Source organism: Chrysemys picta, chromosome 11 (genome assembly GCF_011386835.1).
Source record: "Chrysemys picta bellii isolate R12L10 chromosome 11, ASM1138683v2, whole genome shotgun sequence".
Lineage (NCBI taxonomy): Eukaryota > Metazoa > Chordata > Testudines > Emydidae > Chrysemys > Chrysemys picta.
Window position 1 is genome coordinate 43,301,093 of NC_088801.1, and position 22,422 is coordinate 43,323,514.

A 22,422-nucleotide genomic window follows, 5' to 3' on the forward strand; every position below is an offset into this window, starting at 1 on the left:
AAGAGGCGGGGCCAGGGCAGGGATTTGGGGAGGGAGCCAATGGGGGAAGGAGGGGGCGGAGTTGGGTGGTGGTGGGGCGAGACCCCTTCCAGAAGGGCAAAATTGCTTGTTTGTCCAGTGTCGCGACCGCACATTGGTCAGGGACGCGGGACAAACAAACAAATATCGGGACAGTCCTGATAAAATTGGGACGTCTGGTCACCCTAAGATCAAATGGCTCCAAAATTTGCTCAGTTGTCAAGCCCCACTCTCCCACAAGGCACACCGTATTTCAAGACAATCCAAGTAACCATGTGGATTTTAGAGCATTTAAGAGTCAAGGTTTAAACAGAAAATTGGTCTTAATCTTAATAAAGATGTGACTGTAGCAATGTTTTCTGAGAAGCCCCAGCACCCTTCAAGGTTTGTGTTCAACTATGTACAGCTGGTGGTAGATGTTTGCTTAACACCTTCTGGGGTACATTGACTTCCAATGATAAAGCAAGTGGTAGTCCAAAGCTAGCTGCCGAACCTCCCTAACATGGAAGACAGCAATGAACTACAAGTATGCCATGGAATGGACTAATTGCTAATTTAAGAAACCCATCCTTTTAAGGCATATATGAATTCTTCAGTACACCTGTAAGAAAAGATTCTGAAGCAATAAGACTTTTGATAAAGGAATTTAATAATTTAATTGAAGAGCAGCTTTTTATTTAGGGGAGGAGGGTATTATAGCTTTTACCAAATAGATGTGTGTCAGAGACTTTACCAACAGAGCTGTTGCTGGTGAGAGAAATGGCCTTTCATGCCTCTTATTTTATAGCCTCTTTTATCATTTGATGTAATATTTTAACCTTTTCAAATCTGTGGGGTTTTTTTTTAAAGGTTAGAATTAAAATGCACAGAGCATATTCCCTTAATTTAAATGACATTTTTCTAGGCTAGTAACTTCTGATATTTCACCAACTATTCCATCCTTTAAATGCCATACAATTTTTCCTTCTACTAGAGTAAGGCATAATATTCCCTCTCCTTCTGCAGCTGCCTTTCATAACTTGCAAATTGAAATAGTACATTAAACTTAACTCATGCAGTTTTTCCTTCAGAGCTTCTTCTTGACTAGGAAATGGAATTTTGAATTGACCTTTCAGTGGAAATTTTCCTCAGAGTAATATACAGAGGCTCTGGCTCACAATCTGGTCAGTGCTGAATATAAATTTGTATTCGTGGTAAGGTTTTAGCACATTAAATATATTTGGGCACATTAAATATATGTTAGGGACTTCATTATGATTTCCTGGGTATGCAAGGAATACAGAATCAGGCAATGTGTTAAACTTATGACTTGTAATAAATATTTTTTTATTAAACAACTTGATTGCAAGCTTATTAAAATATCAGTGATTAAGTTAATAACAGAAAATACTAAAGGAGGAGACAGTTAAAACCAAGGGGGTCTAGTTGTGATTATTTTTAATTTAAGCACAATGTGCTCAGCATTGTACATAGGATGACCAGATAGCAAGTGTGAAAAATCAGGACAGAGGGTGGGGGGGTAATAGGCCTCTATATAAGAGAGAGTCCCAAATATCAGGACTGTCCCTATAAAATCGGGACATCTGGTCACTCTAATTGTACCTGATATATAAATAGTCCATGCCCACAAGAGCTTACACTCTGAAGGCAGATGTGGGGTTGGGGGAAGAAGCACTGAGCAACAAAGTGGAGGGAATAGCTGAGAGAGCTTTTATTTAATTCACTACTTCTCAGCATTGCAGAAAGTAAGTCTTTGGCAGAAGTTTGAGGAAATGGTGGGTTGGCAACCACATGAAAAGGACAGCATGAAAAAATGATGGGAGATGGAAATGAACAAGGCATTAAAGGTGATATCTCTACTGGAACAGATATGAGGGTTGGTGAAAAGTTCTGAAGATGTAGGCTGCAGTGAAGGCCTGGAAAGTAAAGACAAGAACAAATGTAATGCAGTGTGCAAGGTGGAACCAGTGGGTGAAATCAGGTTAGCATGGGGTGGTGAGTGTTAGAACAGTGGGTGAAGACTATATAATTTTAGTGGCTGCAGTTTGGATGAATTGGAGGGTGACTGATGTGGGTTTGGGAGGCTGGAGAGGAAAAAAGATGCCGTAATCAATATAGGAGATGACCAGAGAATCAATCAACATCTTAACTATCAAGCCAGAGAGGAAGGGTTGGATTCTTGAGGAGGCAAAACAGCATATGTGGTCATGGATGAGATATGTAGGGAGAGAGGAGTTTGACTCTCAGTTTATAGGGCTGGGTTGTGTAAACAGCAATAGAGGAATGGGGGAGAAATGGAGATTATTTTCCCTCCAAGTTTAAGATAATTTCTTATTATGCTTTAGATGCTAGTTGAGCCATCCCAGGGGGAAAAACATCAAATGGTCTGATAATTAGGAGTGAATGGAGGGAATCAGAGGAAAGCATGGGATGAGAACAGTCATCTGCATGGAAATAATACTTGAATCCTTGTGAGCAGATGTGTCTTGAGGGACTCCTAAAGAGGGGACATGAAAGAGGAACTGCAGGAGGAGATGGTGAAAGAGAAAGTGGTGAGAGGAGGGTAAAAAAATAGTGCCACAGAAGCCAAAGTACAACAGAATTAGGAGGGGAGTGTGATCAGTTATCAAAAACAGCTGAAAGATCAAATGTGGGGTAAAGCCTTAAGATTTAGCTAAGTAGAAGTCATTGAAGACCTTGGTGAGAGAATTTTCAGTAGAGTGGAGAGAACAGAAACTTGATTGGAGTGTATCCAAAACTGAGTTAGAGGAGGGGAACCTTGGAAGTTGTAAATGGCCTGTTTGATTATTTTAAAGTGAATAAAAAGATATGTGGGACAGTAGTTGAAGATGGAATCAAGGGCCTTTCTCAGGATATAGCTACTAGATCTTGCTTGTAGTTTGAAAGGAAGAAGCCGCAGCAGAGACTGAAGAAGAGTGAAAGAGGCTCTTGAGGGAATGGGGCCAGGGGACAGATGGAGAGATTGGAGGTGCAGAGCAGGTGAGATATTGGCTAATGATGGGGGTCTTGAGTCATTAGGAAACTGTTCCTTGAAACAATAACTTCAGTTAGGAGAGCCAGCAAGCTCCATCCTTTCTTTGCTGACCTTTCTTATACAGTCCTCTTTAAGTATACCTTGGTTCTGTACAACCTGACACCAAATTAATCCCTAGTGTGGCCACTGACTTTTGTCTGAATCAGATTATCTAGTTAATAGTCTTCCTTAAAGATGCATTGGCTGCCAGGGAATACAGGTTACACAAGCTTGATGCTGAAGTGGGCGGTAATAGGACAAAACATTCCATAAATCCCCTGGATTAGTCATTGTTATATGGCGGGTAGAGGGCCATGCTGTTTCCTCCCAATGCTTGTCCACGTGCTTAGAATCCTGGAAAGAAACATAGCACACTTGGCTAGATCCAAGGCATGCCTTCAGAATGTTCCAGTTTATGGAAATGCTCTGCCTGCAGCTCAGTCCACACCTACATGTGAATCTCCCAAGAGTGCAGATCTGTACTGACAGTATTCGAAGGAGCAAAGTTACTTGCCTGAGAACTGGAGTTCTTTAAATAGCGTTTCAGTACAGATCCACACTTGACATGAGGTACATTTTTCTAACATGTTTAGTAACTTAAACACATTTGAAAAATTTCCACAGGATCTGCATATTCCAAAATGATCAGGGTAGATGAGGCTGATACACAGATGTGCACCCAAAGGGTGGCAGTGGGTACACCAAACCCACAATATCAGAACTTTGAGTTTAATTTCCTTTTTTGATTGTATACATAAGTGCCTGAAAGTTCTATGCAAAAGTATTAGAAATAGTGCTACCTTTTGGCTTTATAAAAAGAGAAAGTTAGATACCTTTTGGAGTCTACTAATGCAATTTTTCATGGTAGTGATTTTAATTGAGAAGTTGGAAGATAGCTACTTTTTTTTTTTTTTAAGTATGACAACTTGCATTCATAACGTTGCGTGGTTTAAATAGCTGCCATTGCAGAATAACAATTTTGAATATTAGAATGGCTTCATTCTTAAAGGAAACTACTTTTCAAACTTAATTCATAAATGAATTATTTTTAGTCTAGAGCTAAAATCTTTAGACCCAAAATGAACAGACTGACAGATGTGGCAATGCTTATCTAGATAAGGGCAGAAGAAACCTGAATGGAGCTGAAAACCTGTGTGCCAAGTCAGACCTGTATTGAAACTACCAAAGTATTGAGACTCAAATGCTGGAATGGAAAGATGTGAATTTATCGGTGTGGTTTTTTTAAAATGTATATAATCCATTAAAATGACTTGTGCTTTGTAGCAGATCTGTTAATGAGCAAGGCAGATAGATTTCCTAAAATATTAACTTGCCTAACACTCTCTATTACAAGACCCTGTTCTCAATTGCTTATTACTCTGCCAAACTTTTAACTGTTTGGGCTGAAATTTAATTATTCTGGAAAATGTCAGCAAAAAGGATTCATCACCTGTTTCGCAGAACGGGTTAGGGAAAAAGACATTGTTGAGCCCATTTAAAAAAAAATTCTTAACCATTTTGTTGAGAAGCTATGGAGCCTCCATGCTTTGGAGCAGGAAGTTGAAATTTGGTGAGGGGTTTTTCCTTGCATCAGAGTTGTGTAAACTTGACCAAGTTACGAATTGCTGAATGACAGTTTGCACATACTAAGTGGAGACCTGTTTGTTTCACCACTTTTGCTGAAGATTTCATCTGAGCATGCTCAATCTGCATGGGCTCAGCAGGACTACCTACGGTTGCACCTCCAGGTACCCAGGAGCCATGTGGCACTGGAGCTGAGCGCAGGGAGATTTTCCTGTGTGCTTAAGGTGCCCCCCGGCTGGCACCCGGTGAAGAGGAGGAGGATTGGAACAAAATACAGAGGGGGATGAGGAGCCAGGCCTGGAGAGGTGTTACCATCCTTCCCTCCTCCCAGTATCAGGAGGAGGACCTGCTGAAGGGGTCACGGAGAAGATCTAACTATTAGACTATGATCCCTTTAGAACCTGGAATAGAACCCAAGATTCTGGAGTCTCAGTGCATCTCTGCTCTCTGCCAATACCTAGAGCCCTGGGTTTTATAGCAAATACAAAACACTTAATAAAAAGAAAAGCAGAATATAAAACAAAATGAATTGGGGAAAAAATTCATCCCTCATCAGTGGCTCCTGTGGCTTTGTTCTGGGCCTGGCTCCCCATACCGGATGTTGTGATCTGGCACATGGAGTTGCAGCACTGCTCAGGTTTGGCCCGGCCACCTTTCTATCATCATGATGGAGGTATGGGCAGGTCAAACCTGAGTGGTGCTGCAACCCCGCTCTCTGGTCCTATTATCCCCTGAGGACAGGAGCCACTACTGCAGGGCGCATGTGAGGTGGATTTGGTTTGCGATCCCCTTACCCCCCCAGGGCCTGCTATGCCACTCTCCCCTCCTCTCCTGGGTGTAGGAACCATCCCCCCCCCGCCCATCCCTCACTCTTTGCTGGATCAAATGAAATAACATGAAATTCCAGAAAAATAAAATTATATTTATTAAAAAAAATTCCACAGGGATGTACAAATAGCTGTGAAGCCTAGTGGCAAAACGTGCCTGATCTTCTTCTAGTGGCTGGCTCACATAGGGTGACAACCTACTACTGCTATTACTTGCTCTGTTGGCTCAAGTGGCAGAGCTCATGGATTTAAAGGTTCCAACTTTGTTGAACAAACCTAGATTTTATTTTTTCACTATGCTTTTTAAAAACAACTTGGACTACATGCAAGAAACTACATTTAAAAAACTTTGAGATTGCAAACTCAAGTAAACAAAAGTTAGGAAATACCAGAATTAAGGTTGCCTTTGTGACCTTAACTTGCCCCTTCCCTCACCCACTCTATGTATATTCATTATGATGGTCTTTAATTACATGATCACATTTTTCCCAAGACTTCTGCCTTATTTAGTTGTACAGTTGATGAAGCTGTTTGTCTGAAGGACCCCTGCCTTATTTGCTGGAGTAGTTGGAAAGTACACCTCTACCCCGATATAACACGACCCGATATAACACGAATTTGGATAGAACGCGATAAAGCAGTGCTCCGGGGGGGGGGGGGCTGCGCACTCCGGCGGATCAAATCAAGTTCGATATAGCGTGGTTTCACCTATAACGCGGTAAGATTTTTTTGGCTCCCGAGGACAGCGTTATATCGGGGTAGAGGTGTATGTAGTGAAATGAGGCGGGGGATTTGAGGAAGAGAGAGGGTGATCCTGTGGTTAATATAGTTGAATGCCACAGAGTTCCTGTGTGATGGTACTCAAGTCACTTAAACCAAACTTTTCACAGATGGCCACTAATAGTGTGTTCCTCATTTTCTGGGAGTTCCCAACTTGACACAGGTTCTGGCTTGCACTGCATTGCTCAGCACTGCATCTAAAGTCATTGAAAGCTGTGCTCTGAACAAATGATGTGCTATAAAATGCTAATTTCTCTGAAAAATCAGGTCATTGGCATCTCAAATAGGGCACCCAAAAGTAGTGTAAAGTGTTGACCCTAATCTCTCTCTGCATCAGTTCCCATATCATCCATTGAATAGCTGCTCATTCACTGAGCACTGTCCAAACAGCTGTGCACTGAGACAGCAATCCTGTGGGGGGAAAAGTAGTGTGTTCATGCAATTAAAGACTAAAATGAAGTATACACACAAGGGGAGGTTGAATTAAGGTTGTGCAGGCAACCTAAATTCTGGCATTGAGTGCCACTTTTGAGTGGTTAACTTTGCGACCTTAATGTTTTTAAAGTGTTTTCAGACATAATAGTGTGCATGCACACAAGTGTATGCGTGTGCACACACGCACGTGCACGTGTGTGTGTGTCCCCAAATATTGCTGCTGTCCCTCACCTAGATAGCGTACTTGAAAATGGCAAACATTTAACTGGATCATTATCAAATTGGTCAACACAAATAGATGATCTCCAGTATAGTAAATGCAGTTGGTGGAGTCTGTACTATTCAACGCAGGATTGCTTGGCTTTTTATAGTATTTCAGGGGGATAGCCTTGGTGTTGCATTTTTAAGGGGGATTCAATCCCACTCACGTGTTGTACAGATGGCAGAGCCAAGCTAATATAGAAAAATGAGAAACAAGTAACTGTTTAATGTACAGGAATGCATGATCTGCATTACAAATTTGTCATTGGTATTGCATACAGGAAGCCCAACCAGATGGCTGCACATTAAAACACATTCCTTCTTGAGAGAATTAAATACAAGCAATTTGCTCAGAATTTCTGCAGACCTCTATGCACATCACATTAGGATAGAAAGAACAAAAGATTAAGTGCTTTATTTATTGGAAATGTTTAAGTGAAGTTGGAAGTTACTTAGTTATCTTTCTCCACATGTATTTGAATCACATCTTTGCAAACAATAGCGGTCTTTGTTTTAAAATGTGGGCGGGGGGGGGAGGTATGATGAGAAAACTGGCCTCATAGTATGATATATTGCTTAGCGTATACACAGTAGAAGCAGAACCACTTCATTGTATCAGATTTATTCTTAAATCTCAAGAGTTGACTCTTTGTACCTGAACAATATTGGTTCAAGATACTTATTTTTTCCTTCCTATCATTAGCAAGTTTTTTAAATCTAAAATGTTTTTAAAAATTAATATGTTGATTACTAAGCAAAAGCAGGCTATCTTACATCAGTGGAATATTGCTTTCTATCTTTAGCTTGGTGAGAGTGGTTACTGTACAGGCCATGAACCAGATTCTATGGAATTCAGTTCCCTTGGAGGATGGGTGGCCACACGCGCATCAGGCATGAAAAAGAACATCTATGGAAACATTGAAGATTTGGTAATTTTTTTATAAATATTTCTTTTTATCTAGTATTTCCCCTCCAATTTGAAACATTCGATTCTGGCCTCTGTAAATTATTCATAATTGGGACAGAGAAAGTGGGGGGCGTATAACAGTTCTTTTAAATTACCTTTATATTAAGGCTGCTTCAAATTTGGAATAAAGCGCTCCCTTTTAGCAAACAATGGAACTATAATACGATTCTGGCATCATTACTGTAAATTTTCTCATAAATAAAATGTTAGTAAATATTTACAGTAGTGACACCAGAATCATACTATAGCCTCATCGCTTACTAAAGGGAAGTGCCGTATTCCAAATTTGAAGCAGCCTTAATATAAAGGTAATTTAAAAATGACTCTGCATCTCCCACTCTCTCTCCGCTATATATGGGGGGGGGGGGGGAATTAGGCAGACTAAACTCTTTATATAAGTATTGTTACCTTCTGTTTTGAAGCTTCATTTAATTTCTTTGTCACTTTTGCTGTATTAAGTGATGCAAAACTAAAACAGCTTTCTTGGTGGGGGTGGGGGTGGGGGTGGTGGGGGTTGTTTTGTTCTTTCCTTTTTTAAAGGAAGGATATGTTCCGGTCAAAATCTTAGCTGGCCAGAGTCCTTGCCCTATTTTTTTTTTAATCACTTTTAGAACAGAATATCTTTTATACCAATGGACCAATATGTAACTAACTGGGATTTTGGTAGGCATGGGGGCAGGGAGAGTGGAGGTGGAAAAAGGTTTCGTACAAGGTGAAGTTAAGTATTTTGATGGCTTACAACATCTGTAGCTGCCAAAAAAAATTTGTATAGTAGTGCCTTATAGGACTGAAACATTTAGGGTATCCGAACAAAGATGAATTTTTATCATAGGATCATAGAATATCAGGGTTGGAAGGGACCTCAAGAGGTCATCTAGTCCAACCCCCTGCTCAAAGCAGGACCAATTCCCAACTAAATCATCCCAGCCAGGGCTTTGTCAAGCCTGACCTTAAAAACCATATCAACATATGACATCTGACTGTGCCCTGGTAACTGAGGCACCCTTCTATTATATAACTTATGTGTGCAGGGAAGGGTTATGCCAGATAGTTAAGTATCACTAGACCTTAATTTGCATCAAGTTCAACTTTGGCATGTGAAACCATCTATCATTGGAGGAAGAATAATTTTCAAATCCATTTTAATCCATTAAAATAATAAAACATAGTTAAGGACCAGATGTATATTTACTTGATATTTGGAAGATGTACTTATCTTTAAAAATGGTAAACAATTAGCTCTTAACTTTTTTGATGACGGTCCTCCAACCTACCTGCTGGGTTGGTAATCATTAAAACATTGGTGAATGTGCTATGTTTAATAATAGTCAGTTGGCTGATGTGGCTTAATCACTTTTTTGGTACTTTGTGTAACAAATATTTAATAATGACATATTATTTGCATGTAGTGAAATCTTCAGATAAATTTCATTTTGAGTTTATTTTTTGTTTCTGAGCTTGCTGTATCTAAGTGCCCATTAATTCATTATTAAAATGTTTTTGTTGTGTTATACAAACTGATTAAATAAAAGTGCACATTACTATGTAAATATGCATGTTATGAAACTGTCTTCATGGTCTTATGAAGAGCTCAGGAGAAGCCATTGGGTTATATTCCTTCTCTCTACTATTTTCCTGTGATACAGTAAGTATCTATGTGTGAGAGTTAACCAATGCAGTCAAACAAAAGGAAGATATAGGCTAGGATATCATGAGAAACCCAACAAAATGTTTAATTGTAGATTAACTGTGGCATGCATAAAGGGACAGAAGAGAAGAGTTTGATTTCTCAAAAGAATGAGAAGAATCTGTGCTTTCACTGACTAACTGAATTGTATTAGATTTATTAGTGGCTAGCAGGTTACTCCACAAAATTTCTAGGGGGTAATTTATAGGATTTCCAAATTGTATAGTATAATTACATCAAGTTTAAGTTGCATTTTGTGGTAAATTGTTATTTTAATATGAATATATTAATCCATATATATTAATTACTTGACTATACATTCATTCAGTATTTAACACTCATCACTGTATAATATGTTAAACAGGTGGTTCATATAAAAATGGTAACCCCAAGAGGAGTAATAGAAAAAAGCTGTCAAGTACCTCGCATGTCAACAGGACCTGACATCCATCATTTCATTATGGGATCTGAAGGTATAAACAAAAGTAATATCAAGATGCTGTTAGTGAGATTAAATCAGTTTCTGTAATGGTTTGAAATCCTTTGGGTTTTATTTATTCAAAACATAATTTTTCACTTAATGGGTAGTACTACAGTTCAAGAATCTTCTTTTATTTCTGTACTACTGTGTGGCTCTCATCACAGCTGCATTGTTGTTGCACAAACACACAAAAAAGCGTGTTCAAAACAGCTCCCGTGTCTCTAACTATAATCAATTTATTTTTGAACTCAAGCTTTTAGGAAATTCTAATAGGTTTACAAATCATTGCCATATACGCATCAGAAAAAATGTTAATCATTACAATACTGAGCTTGTCTTCTTGCTTGTGTTTGTCATGCAGTAATGAAATCTCTATTTTAACCTGCTGTTACCATGTTACTTAATGCGGGACGTATTGTTTCTTGTTGTTTTAATAAAAATTTAACGTAACTGACTCTACTCATATTTAAAATTGCTTGGAAGTAATCAGATGTTCACAGTTAAATTTTGGTTTACCCATTTAGGTGAAACATGGTGCCAAATTGATGCAATACATTTCAAAAAGTTCTTTATTAATATGAAAATGTTGTCTTTTGGGTTTGTATCTCTTTTTATAATTATTTAAATCATTCTAGTTGGCTTTGTTCAGGAAGGTTGCTGTGTTGAATATTTCCATTTTCATGCCTAAGTGGAAGTAGGTAATATGAATTACATATGTGCATCAAGAAAAATTTGTACTCAAAAAATTTAACTTAAAATGAAGTGCTCATATGGGCAGATTAATATAATTGTCCAGTAGTGTATTCTTTTCCTGTTCGGTATCCTTTTATTTATTCTCTTTTTTGTTTTTCAAAAAGTAATCTTTTAAACAGTCTAATATAAGGTAATGTTGGCATGTATTAATTACTCCTGCAGGATTTCTCTGTGCGAAGGTGTCCATACTAGTCCAGTAGATAACCAAAACTCTGAAAAGCTTTTTAAATTACAAATTCCTGAGGGATGCCTATTGCAAATGTTGTTGTTAAATTTTTGCACAGAAAAAAATTGCCATAAGTTATAGTGAAAGAGAATCTTTTTCAGATGTTATACAGAGGAGTTGACTGTTTAAATAATAGTCTTAGAACTCCTTGTAGCTGCTTGGATTTCTGAGAAGGGAAGAGTTTAAGTTCTTAGAACAAAACAAATTTTCTTCAAATTTTACACATGATCTAAAAGTTCCCAAAGTCCAGGACTTCTGTTTCCATCTTCATGTAAGTTCATATTGACTACTTTTTAAGTCCTAAAAAGCGCACTATCATCCCCTTTGTCTGTTATAACTCTAATCAGGGTTAATAGAAGCTACTCGTATCAGGTGGAGAGAAGTTTCAAAAACATTCAAACTTAGTCTAGTTGTTAGCCTTTTTGTGGGATTTTGCTAACCTTGCCATCTTTTTACTACACCATAGACTTGTCACTGCATGCTATACATTTTTCCAGTTTGTTCATTATTTGTCATGCAGTTGCTCCAAAAGGCCCCAATCAGAATTATATCTCTACTGTGCTAGGCACTGTGCAAATATAGAGAGAGACATAGTTGCTGTCCTGAAGAGTTTGCAATTTAATTCGTTACTAAATTTGTTGAAACTGCAGGATAAAAGCCGCCTCTTCAAATAACTGTGCACATATATATTTCACACTATAAAAGTGTGTGCGGCCAGTGTATTCAAGTCGGAGACTTTTGACATCAGTACCATTGGGCGGTACATGGCCTCTGCCATCGTCATATGTGGAGCAGAAGGCCTAAAATGGAAGTGGCCACGGCCTCCCTCTGTTATTACCACCTGTAGTAAGAGATGGAGCTCCCTGTTGCCTCTGAGCTTCAGTTAGACAGCTCCGAAAAGAGACCTTCTCCTTTGTATATAGTTATAGTTCACTTTACTGCAATTCTAGTTTAGTTAAAGAGCTGTTTTAGTAGGTTTTGGTTTTTTTTTTGCCATGCAGAAATTCCCTGGTTTTAAACAATTTGACATGTGCTGGGCTGTTATCCCTGTCACCAATAGGCACAAAAGTTGGTAATTTGTTTAGGTGAGGGACATATGTTCTAGCTGTAGATTGTTCCCCACTAGGACAAAGAAATAAAATTTAAGACAAAACTTCTTCTATCTTCTCGAAATGGCAACATCTCCCTCCTCAGAGCCTGACCATGACCGAAAGTCTCCATGAGAAGTGCATGTCTAGCTGCCAAGGCTCCAAAGCCAATGTTGGATGAGAAATCTTGCTCTCCTGAACACTGCAAGGAGGCCACAGAACTGTTTGAGATTGATAGAAAGTGCTCCTCATCCCACAAAAAGGCACTTAAAAAGTCATCTAATGCTGTGAGGTCTGGTCATAAGCACCACCACTCAGACTCCACGTCCACCAGGGTTGTCGAGACTGGTGCCTACTGCTTTAATGCAGATCTCTTCAACCCTAGCATTATTGGATCTGGTTCCATCTCCAATGGCTGTACACTTACCTCCATTTTCAGTGCCATCAATGCCACAAGCCTTTCATGCAGCAAAGGACTTGTCTCTCTTTGCTGGACTCTACATTGTCTGATTCTAATTGTAGCTGCTTCAGCTACATCGGCATTGTTTGCACCACCTGCCACCAAAATGTGATCAGTTCTTCCTGTATCTTCAGTGCAGTCCACACTGGCACCATCAACTTACTGTTTGGCATTGCCAGTCTTCAGGCAACTCGGGATTCAGCTCTAGAAAGCACTCTGAATGTGATTTGCTGATTACATGGAGTACCCTAGATAGATCTCTCACATATCGTATCTACCCGAGGAAAACTATGGCTAAGGTGAAGTTGTGTAACAACCTTCTAGGCAAATTGGCCACCACTTTATAGGGAGCAAATGCTCAAAATTGCCAATCATCTGGTTTAGCCCTCTCTTACTCTGCAGCAGAATACTGTGCTCTGGTCTGACTCCATTTGTCTCATGTAAAAGTGATTGACACATAACTGCACTCAATCATGTACATCATAACTGGCGCAATTACACACATTGCTCTCTGTGTTAAGCCACATCACTCCTCCACACATCCCTCTGGTTGCTACAGCCAGAATTGTTGAGAAGATCAGAGCAAACCCAAGCCTACCACTATACACGACCTCTTCAACTACCCAAAAGCATGCTTGTCGTCAAGGCACCTGTTGTGGGCCCACTTGCCCTACCCAGATTTCTGAGGGATTGATGTGGTGTGAAGAATGATCTGCAGCTGACATTAGAAACCAGTCTCTTATAATTGACCCAACCATGCATGTACCCAGTTTTGATTTGCCCCATTCATGGATTTGGAAGAGACCAGGGTCAATGTGCAGACAGCCTTCCAATCCTTGGGGCCAATGAGAGGATCCCAAATGCAGCTGTGGCCAAAGACAATTCTCACATCACTAATGACTGCCCTCTGACCAGATTTGATGGTTGTCTGAGGGCTCTGCCCGTCGCTGATGAGGCTGCAGCAAATTGGCATGGCAAGGTCCATATCTGACGAGAAGAATAATGAAAACTGCATTTCTGCTAGCAATTACTTACGCAAGAAGGGTACTGGAGCTCCAGGCACTGTAAGTCAACCCCCTCCCCCCTTTCCTGTGTTTGAGTGTATTAAGCTCTGCTATAATCTAGCTAAGTTTTCTCCTCCTCTGAGAATAACAGCCCATTGGGTCCTATTACATTTCATCAGTAACATACCAATAGTGGACATTTGCAAACTAACAACATAGTTGCCAGTACATACCTTTTCCAGACGCTCTGCTTTCACTCAAGCTTCGTGGGACAGTGCCAACTTCAGCGAGTCAGTACAGCAGTGCTTTTGACTTCACTTTTCAAATAATCAAAAGTCCCATCACCTGTAAGGAAATTGTTGGTGAGTCACAGTGGAATGTATATGTGCACAATCACTCAAAGGAGGAAAAACTGTTACTTACCTGTGCAGTAACTTTTGTTCTTTGTGATGTATTGTGTGCAGATACATTCCCCGACCATTCCACCTTCCCCCTACTATTTGAGGTATTAGATGGTGTGAAAAAATGGAAAGAGGGGTGATGGTCACAACCCTTCTATGGTCTTGGCTCCAGGAACAAAGATGGCTGGGGCACGTATGCTGACAAAAGTTTCTGACTTAAGTGCATTGGATGCACATACATTTTCATGTTTTTAAACGTTTTCAATTTGTTGTAAGTATGGTTTCAGTGTCTTCAAACACTAGTTTGAGTTGGTTTTAGCACAACATATTGCCATTTTATCATGGCATTCTAACATTGAATAGCCCCCCCCCCCCCCCATTAACAGTTAGTCAGACTCTGTGATGGCTTCCCCAAAACCAGCTTAAAGACTTGAAAAGTTATGTCATCGCTAGTCTACTAGACCTCTGGTATCTCTTGTATGATCTTTGGGTTAGCTTCAGTAATTTGAACTGGTTAACTTGTTACTTGAAGAAATCTCTTCTGTCCTAAATTGTTTGTTTAGAGTCCTAATGCTAAAGGATTTTCAAACCATTTTAGCCTATCTTTCCTAATCCCAATCTTGTTGTAGTAGTAGTAGTAATAATAATTAATAAAAACCCTGATTGCCCCCACTACAAATCACTGAGTAGAATGGGGAAAATATTCATTTTTAAACCTCATTGTTTTGTACATCTGGATATGGCAGCCTGTTTTCCTTACTTGACGGTTCTATTTAGAGCCTGTCAAAAACAGTGGCAAAGCCTGGTGTAAATGCAGTAAACCAGCTGAGCTTTTGCAGAATACTGTATTAAAACTATTAGTTTTTAGACATCCTGAGCTTATTTGATCATTTTCTGAAAAAAATTTGATCCACAGTTTGAAGAACGTTGCCTTAACTGTCAACTTCTAATTGGAGGCTTATGTAGAAAGAAAAATTAAGCTTCTAGTGAAATGATGCACAATAAAAAATACTACTCTAGGCTTTAAAATACATTTAACAAATCTGACTTAATTTTCTTAAAGCATCTCACTTATGGGATAGTATGAAAATACTCTAACATACATGTTAAGTCAGAAAGCAAGAGAGATTTTTGTGACATAGAAATTATGTTCATGTTCATTTTCCTTTTTAAAGGAACCCTTGGAGTGGTTACAGAAGTTACCATAAAAATTCGACCAATCCCTGAATACCAGAAGTATGGCTCTGTAGTATTTCCTAACTTTGAACGAGGAGTGGCCTGTTTAAGAGAAATAGCAAAGCAGGTAAGGAGAAATTTTTGTTTTTGAATTCTATTACACTTGTTTCATTCATGCATATACTATCTGTATTCTAACACTAGGTGGCACAGTAATGCTCTGGTTTGCCTCTGGATACTTTTGTAGTTGGTAAGTGGGCTTAAAGGGATAGTATCAATTTTAACATTATCATAGAATATCAGGGTTGGAAGGGACCTCAGGAGATCTAGTCTAACCCCCTGCTCAAAGCAGGACCAATCCCCAGACAGATTTTTACCCCAGTTTCCTAAATGATCCCCTCAAGGATTGAACGCACAACCCTGGGTTTAGCAGGCCAATGCAATTTGTTTACAAATCATATTTTAGCAAAGTTTGTAAAACTTATTTTCGTGTTGTTCCTATGCAGACTAGGAGAGTTGTACACATTTGTGGCACTTGCTGTTCATATGCACCAGCATGGTGATATGCTCATGCACTGTTTTGGAAGATACGTGAACTCTCCTTAGTTCACTTAGTAACAGAAGAAAGCAATAGATCCAATCTGCTAGAGATGTGACTATAAGAAAGTGGGGGGCAGGGCATTTGGGAGGTAGGGGACAGTAGCTAGCAATATTTGGGCTGCTACAGGTTGAAGTGGTCTTTATCCTCCATAGCTACCTTGGGACTGTTCCAGTTTTCCTTGGAAAGTTCTGTAGCCTGGGTAGTATTGGCCTGGAGCGTTTTCAAGGTAGTGTTCAGCATGCACATTCCCAGGCTAATTTTCACAAAGGTCTTGAACACACAATCTTAGGATGTTTATCGGAGCAGCAAAAAAAAAAAAAACAACAAAAAAAAAAAAAAACAAAAAAAAACCACACCCTCCAAAAAAACCCTTAGTAATGGATAATTCTCATGGGGTGGATTCTAAATATACATTACTAAGAAAAAGCACTATATAAGAAAAAAGTATTATAGTATTATTTAAAAATAGTAAATGAGTTGATATCACCTTCGCTGTAACCTGCACTAAAGCTAGCTTGCTGCTGCACAGTAAATATAGCATAAGATTTATATGACAGACTTTTTGTTGAAGCTCTGAAATAGCCATTTTAATTTTTTTGTGTGATATACTTTCTCTTCTCTTGTGTTGAACTGTCAATTATATCTTGTTTTATGCACAATTTAATGTCAGAATAAAACTGCAATGAGAAAAGTAGCATGGATGGATAATAGTGGATTGAAAAGTATTATAGTGTGGATCTATGGTATCCTGGCACTCTATCAAAACTGGCATTACTGGTTTTAAAGTTACTGATAACTTGGAAGAAAATGATCTTGAATTCTTATGGATCAATGTCCTAATAGATAGATCATAAGGTGTGGTATAAGTTGATGTCTGCTACTGACCATCCAGTCACAATAGGGAACAGGATGGCCACCTTCTCATGCACCTATCTATAATGTGTAGAAAAAAAGCCCAGCATGATCAGGCTGGGTACTGCTTAAATTTGAGTGACTTGCTGGAGGTCTCATGCTTCCAGTACTGAAACAGGTTTGAAATTTCTAAACGTTAGAGATGAGTTTCCTAACTCAGTGTTGCTGCCATCACAGGTAGACTTGTCTTAACATAAAGAAGAAGTGATCACAGAATTAAAAATTAATGGTAGCTTAGGTACAAGTAATGATCATGAGTTGATCACATTTATAATGTGCAAGCAGAATAAAGTGTAGACCAGGTAGATGTAGATATAATTGCTTCTTTCCAGCTGACTTGGCTCACTTGTTTTCAGCTTTGTGAAATTGGCCCTACTGAAACACCACACACCCACCCACACACACAGATGGAAGAAAGGGGAAGTTAATAGTAATGAATCAGAAGCTAGGAATTGTAGAAAATGGATAAGGGAAGCAAAGGGAAATGAGGAGAAATCTGTGGCCAGCAGAGAGAGAGACAATATATTTTTAATATATTAGGAATAAAAAAGAGACTGACAATGGTATTAGTCCATTACTACATGGAAATTTTGTAGCATTATCAATGATAATGCAGAAAAGGCAGGGAAGTTCAATGAATATTTTTGTGCTGCATTTGGAGAAAAAACAGATGAGTCTCATCATATGGTGGTGATAACACTCTTTGCATTCCACTAGTTTCTCTGGAGAAACAGAAGATAGTAATATTGTCTATTTTTAAATCAGCAGATCCAGATAACTTGCATCCGGGAGTTTTAAAAGAGCTGCTGAGCAGCTTGCTGGACTGTAAATGTTGTTGATTTTTTTCAATAAGTTTGGAGAACTTCCAGTTTACTGGAAGAAAGCTAATGTTGTGCCAGGATGACCCGGGTAATTATAAGCTTGTCAGCCTGACATTGATCCCAGGAAAGATAATGGAATGCCTGATAGGAGACCCGTTTTATAAAGAATTAAAGAAGGGTAATAAGGGCCAATCAACATGGGTTTATGGAAAATAGATCTTGTCATACTAATGTGTTACCATTTTTTGATGAGATCATAAGTTTGGTTGATAAAAGGAATAATGTTGCCCTACTATACTTAGACCTCTGTAAGACATTTGGCTTGGTACCACATGATATTTTGATTGAAAAACTAGAATGATATAAAGTTAACCTGGCACACATTAAATGGATTAAAAGCTGGCTAAGTGATAGGTCTCAAAATAGGATTGTAAATGGGGAATCATCATCAAGCAAATGATTCCATTGGGGTCCCACAGGGATCAGTCCTTGACCCTATGCTATTTAACATTTTTATCTATGACCCGGAAGAAAACAAAATCATCACTGATAAGGTTTGCAGATGACCCAAAAGTTGGGTGGTGGTGGTAAATAACAGAGGACAAGTCACTGATTCATTACAGTCAGCTCTGGCTGTGGTGGTTGCTTTGGCCAGAATTATGGCATCAGTGGTGACTCTGAGGACCTCCACTGCTGCAGAATTCAGGCATTACACTCAATGTGCAGCAGACTATTGAGGACTTACCTTATGTTCGGGTATTATTTTTGGAAAAGACAAATGAAACCGTGGATGATGATGATGATGATTATTTTTTTAAATCATTCCCAAGCTACTTTGTGTTCCTTGGGAGTTTATACTCTGGCTTTAGAGATGCCGCTTTAGCAGTCAGCAGCAACAATAGCAATACCGCTCGCAGCCTTTCTTCAAGCAGTCTCTTGTAAGGCAGCAGCACTACCCCAGAAAGGGGTATAGATCCCAGAGACTAAGGATCTCTAGTTCCAGATTGTAGCCAGCCAGCTCATCCTCCCTCAGCGTGCAGCAAGTACCCATCTTGACCTGTGTGTCCAGGGTAGTGATCCGATGGTGACCTCTCCATCCCTGTCCCCCCTACAGGTTTGCTCATTTTTACAGTGTTTGGGACTCAATTACCATGGACAGTTGGATCCTAAGCACCGTCAGATTGGGTTATGTCATACAGTTCTCTCCATCCTTCCTCTCCCACACCCCTATCCTGTCCCTCTTCAGGGACCCTTTTCACTAGACACTGCTCCTCTAGCAGGTTCAGTCTCTACTGGCTCTGGGGGCTGTAGAGGAAGTTTTCCTGCAGCATTGGGGACAGGGATTCTACTCCTAGTATTTCCTGGTTCCCAAACCCAAGGGCGGAATGAGACAATCTCCACAACTTCAACAAATGCACCAGATTCATGAGATTCCGGATGGACACCCTATGAACTGTTCTCCCCTCATGAAATCACATAAGAATGGCCATACTGGGTCAGACCAATGGTCCATCTAGTCCAGTATTCAGCCTTCCAACAATGGCCAGTACCAGATGTGTCAGAGGTTTTCTGACTGGTTTGCTGCTCTGGACCTTCAGGACGCTTATTGCTACATTGCAGTTCTCCCAAGCCACAGGCGTTTCAATTTGTTGTGGTGGACTGGCACTATCAATACACCATGCTCCCTCTTAGTTTGACTTCTGCTCCCTGAGTTTTTAACATATGCATAATTGTAGTGACCGTGTACCTCAGGAAGAGGGGAATTCATATCTTCTCGTATCTGGATGATTGGTTACTGAGGGGAAGTCCAAAGAAGCAGTCTTCTCTCATGTCCAGTTCACACTATGCTTACTTGACTGCCTACGTCTTATCCTAAACAGTGGAAAGTCAGCACTGATCCCAATTCAAAGAACTAAGTTAATTGGGGCCCTGTAGACTGTACAAGTTTGAGTGTGTTTCTGCTGACCGACCAATTCCATGCAGTTTGCCACCTATGTTTGGAACTACAGTCTCAACCCTCAACCACAGCCTGAGTATGCCTGAGGTTGATAGGCCATATGGCTGCATGCACATAGATACTCTAATTTGCCAGATTGTGCCTTTTGTCCTTTTCAAAAGTGGCTGAAGTTGGCCTATGCTCAGAATTGTTATTCCTTGGACAGACTGGTCCTCTTTCCTCTGCCAGTCCTGGACTACTTATGGTGGTGGACAGTTTCAGGGCAGTGTGTGACAGGGTGTTCCCTTTGCTTAGTCCCCACCAACCAGGACTATTGTCACCAATGCCTCCTTAATAGGTTACAGAGCACACCTGAGCTCAAAAGTTCAAGACCTGTGATTGGAACTGGAAGCTTCTTTGCATATCCATATCCTCGAGCTCCGTGCCATCTACATTGCCAGTAAGGCCTTTCAGTATCTTATCAGGGACTCAGCAGTGCACATCCTTAATGAAAATACCACTGATGTATTATGGGAACAGATGGGGCGCATGCTCCAATATTCTGTGTCAAGAGGCAATCAGAGCTTGGAAGGCTTGCATTGGGGAAGGCGTTACCCCTGTGGCCAATCTCTTACCTGGGATCCAGAATCACTTGGCGGATCACCTCAGCAGAAATTTCTCCCCAAATCATGAATGGTCTCTGAAGCCCAGCATCATTTGATCTATCTTTGTGGTGTGGAGCATACTAATGATAGACCTGTTTGCCACGAGAGACAAAAGAAGTGCTGTCTGTTTTGCTCTCAAAGGTGTCTCAATCTGGGCTCCCTGACAATGCTTCTCACCTGAGCTGGGAATCAGCACTCTTGTATGCCTTTGCTCCAATTGCAATCATCTGACAGGTCATTCTCAAGCTGAAATGGGATTGTGCCACACTCATTCCCTTTGCTCCAATGTGGCCAAGACAGTGTTGGTCCTTTGACCTTCTTGCATTGTTAATTTGTCCTCTCATATCTCTTCCTTTTCACCCTGAGCTCCTGACTCTGCATCATGGTCATATTTTGCATCCAGTGCTCAGCTCCCCTGCATCTCAGAGTGAATGCTGCATGGTTAGAGGAGGAGGAGGAGGAATAGTGTTTGGAGGTGGTCCAGCAAATCTATCTTAATAGTAGAAAGTCCTCCACCAGAGCAGCCTATTTAATCAAATGGAAGTGGTTCTCAATGTGGTCTTTAGCCCAAAGAATTCAACCAGCATTTGCTTGTATCCAGGGCGTCGTGGATTATTTGTTACACCTACAGTCTTCTGGTCTTGCACTCAGTTGAGAGTGCACCTGGCAGTAATTTTGGCGTTCCGTCCGTCCATCCATCCGTGTTTCTGAGCTCCATGGTAGTGAGGCTCTTGAAAGGAGTCACTCTTCTTTACCAGTGGGGGAAGAACTGGTTCCCTTGTGGGACCTTAATGTTATCTTAGCAGTTCTTATGGGACATCCATTTGAGGCTCTGGCAATTTTTCTCCCTTCTGTATCAGAAAATTGCTCTTCTTGTGGCAATAACATGCACGGAGTGTGTGTAAGTTGCAGGCTTTGATGACAAAGCCTCCTTACACACACTTTTCCAAAGACAAAGTAACCCTGTAGTCGCACCCTAAGATTTTATCTAAAGTGCTTTCTCAGTTTCATTTGAACCAAGTTATGTATCTATTCGTGTTCTTTCTTAAGCTACATTCAACCCCAGATGAGTAGCATCTTCGCGTGTTGGATGTCAGGCGATGTTTGGCTTTTTACCTAGATAGGGTTCAATCTTCCTGTTCTTCATCTCATCTATTTGTTTCATATGCAGAACAAATGAAAGGGCAAGCAGTCTCTTCAGACAATCTATAGATGGATAACTTCTAGTATCATGACAGCGTACAAAGTAGCTCAGACTGCACCTAATAAGTGGGTGTGAGCTCATTCTGCAAGGGCCCTGGCAGTGTTGATTGCATTTATAAAAGATGTTCCTATATTGGACATTTGTAGGCTGCCGCTTGGTCCTATGTACATTCGTTTACAAACCACTATGCCATTACTACTGCATCCAGATCAGATGCAAACTTTGGGAAGTATCAGAGGGGTAGTCAGGGCCAGACTTCAAAGGGAAACTGCTGAGCTTCAGTTCATTTGCAAATTTGACACCATGAGCTCAGGATTAAATAAAGACTGTGAATGGCTAGCCAACTACAAGAGCAGTTTCTCCTCCCTTGGTGTTCACACCTCAACTGCTAGAAGAGGGCCTAATCCTCCCTAGACCGATTCTTGCGTGCATATTTATACCTGCCTCCGGAAATTTCCACTACATGCATCTGATGAAATGGGTATTCACCCACGAAAGCTTACGCTCCAGTATGTCTGTTAGTCTATAAGGTGCCACAGGACTCTGTCGCTTTTTACAAACTTTGGGAAGGCAATCCTGCAGTCCTTGTTTAAATAGACTCTGAATTCCACCTCCTGAGAGTACAGCTTGTCACCTACATGGAATACAGGGCTGTAGTCTAACTATTGTTCTTAAAGATGCAATGCAGATATGTATTCCACAACCCACCCTCCGTCCCTTCTGCCTCAGTCTGTAGCTCTTGACGTTTAATGCAAAGAAAGTGAGGGGATCAGGGCAGTGTTGCCCTTATATAGCTGGGGGGGGGTTAGGGTCCCTATGAGTACTGCTAGACAAAGTTCTCTGGCTTCAGTGCGCTGGGTGCACGCACACCTATGTGGAATATATGTCTGCTGCACCTCTTGAAGAACAACAGTTACTATACAGGTAAATGTTTTTTCCTTAAAATGTGTAATAAACATGTTGGGCCAGATGCTAGCTTGAGTTGATACTCTAAGGATTCACAAAACGCTGTGAACAGGAGAAGAAGCATAAGGCAGAAACTATTCACCCTGAATTTGTCCCTTTTAAATTAGTATACAGTGTGTCTTCACATGCCCTCTA

General features: G+C 40.3%; 1 protein-coding gene across 9 annotated transcripts in view; it reads left to right on the plus strand.

The window, feature by feature from the left end:
- The window catches only part of AGPS (alkylglycerone phosphate synthase), a 133,401-nt gene that overhangs the window by 45,552 nt on the left and 65,427 nt on the right, over nt 1-22,422 (plus strand). For all 9 annotated transcript variants that reach the window (XR_010591325.1, XR_256300.4, XR_010591323.1 and 6 more), the window contains exons 9-11: nt 7,743-7,868; nt 9,958-10,066; nt 15,182-15,309. Coding sequence is in view for 5 of the 9 variants with exons in the window: in XM_005300458.4 (XP_005300515.1) it covers nt 7,743-7,868; nt 9,958-10,066; nt 15,182-15,309 (363 nt within the window). In the remaining 4 variants the exon portion in view is untranslated. The remainder of the gene's footprint in view (nt 1-7,742; nt 7,869-9,957; nt 10,067-15,181; nt 15,310-22,422) is intronic.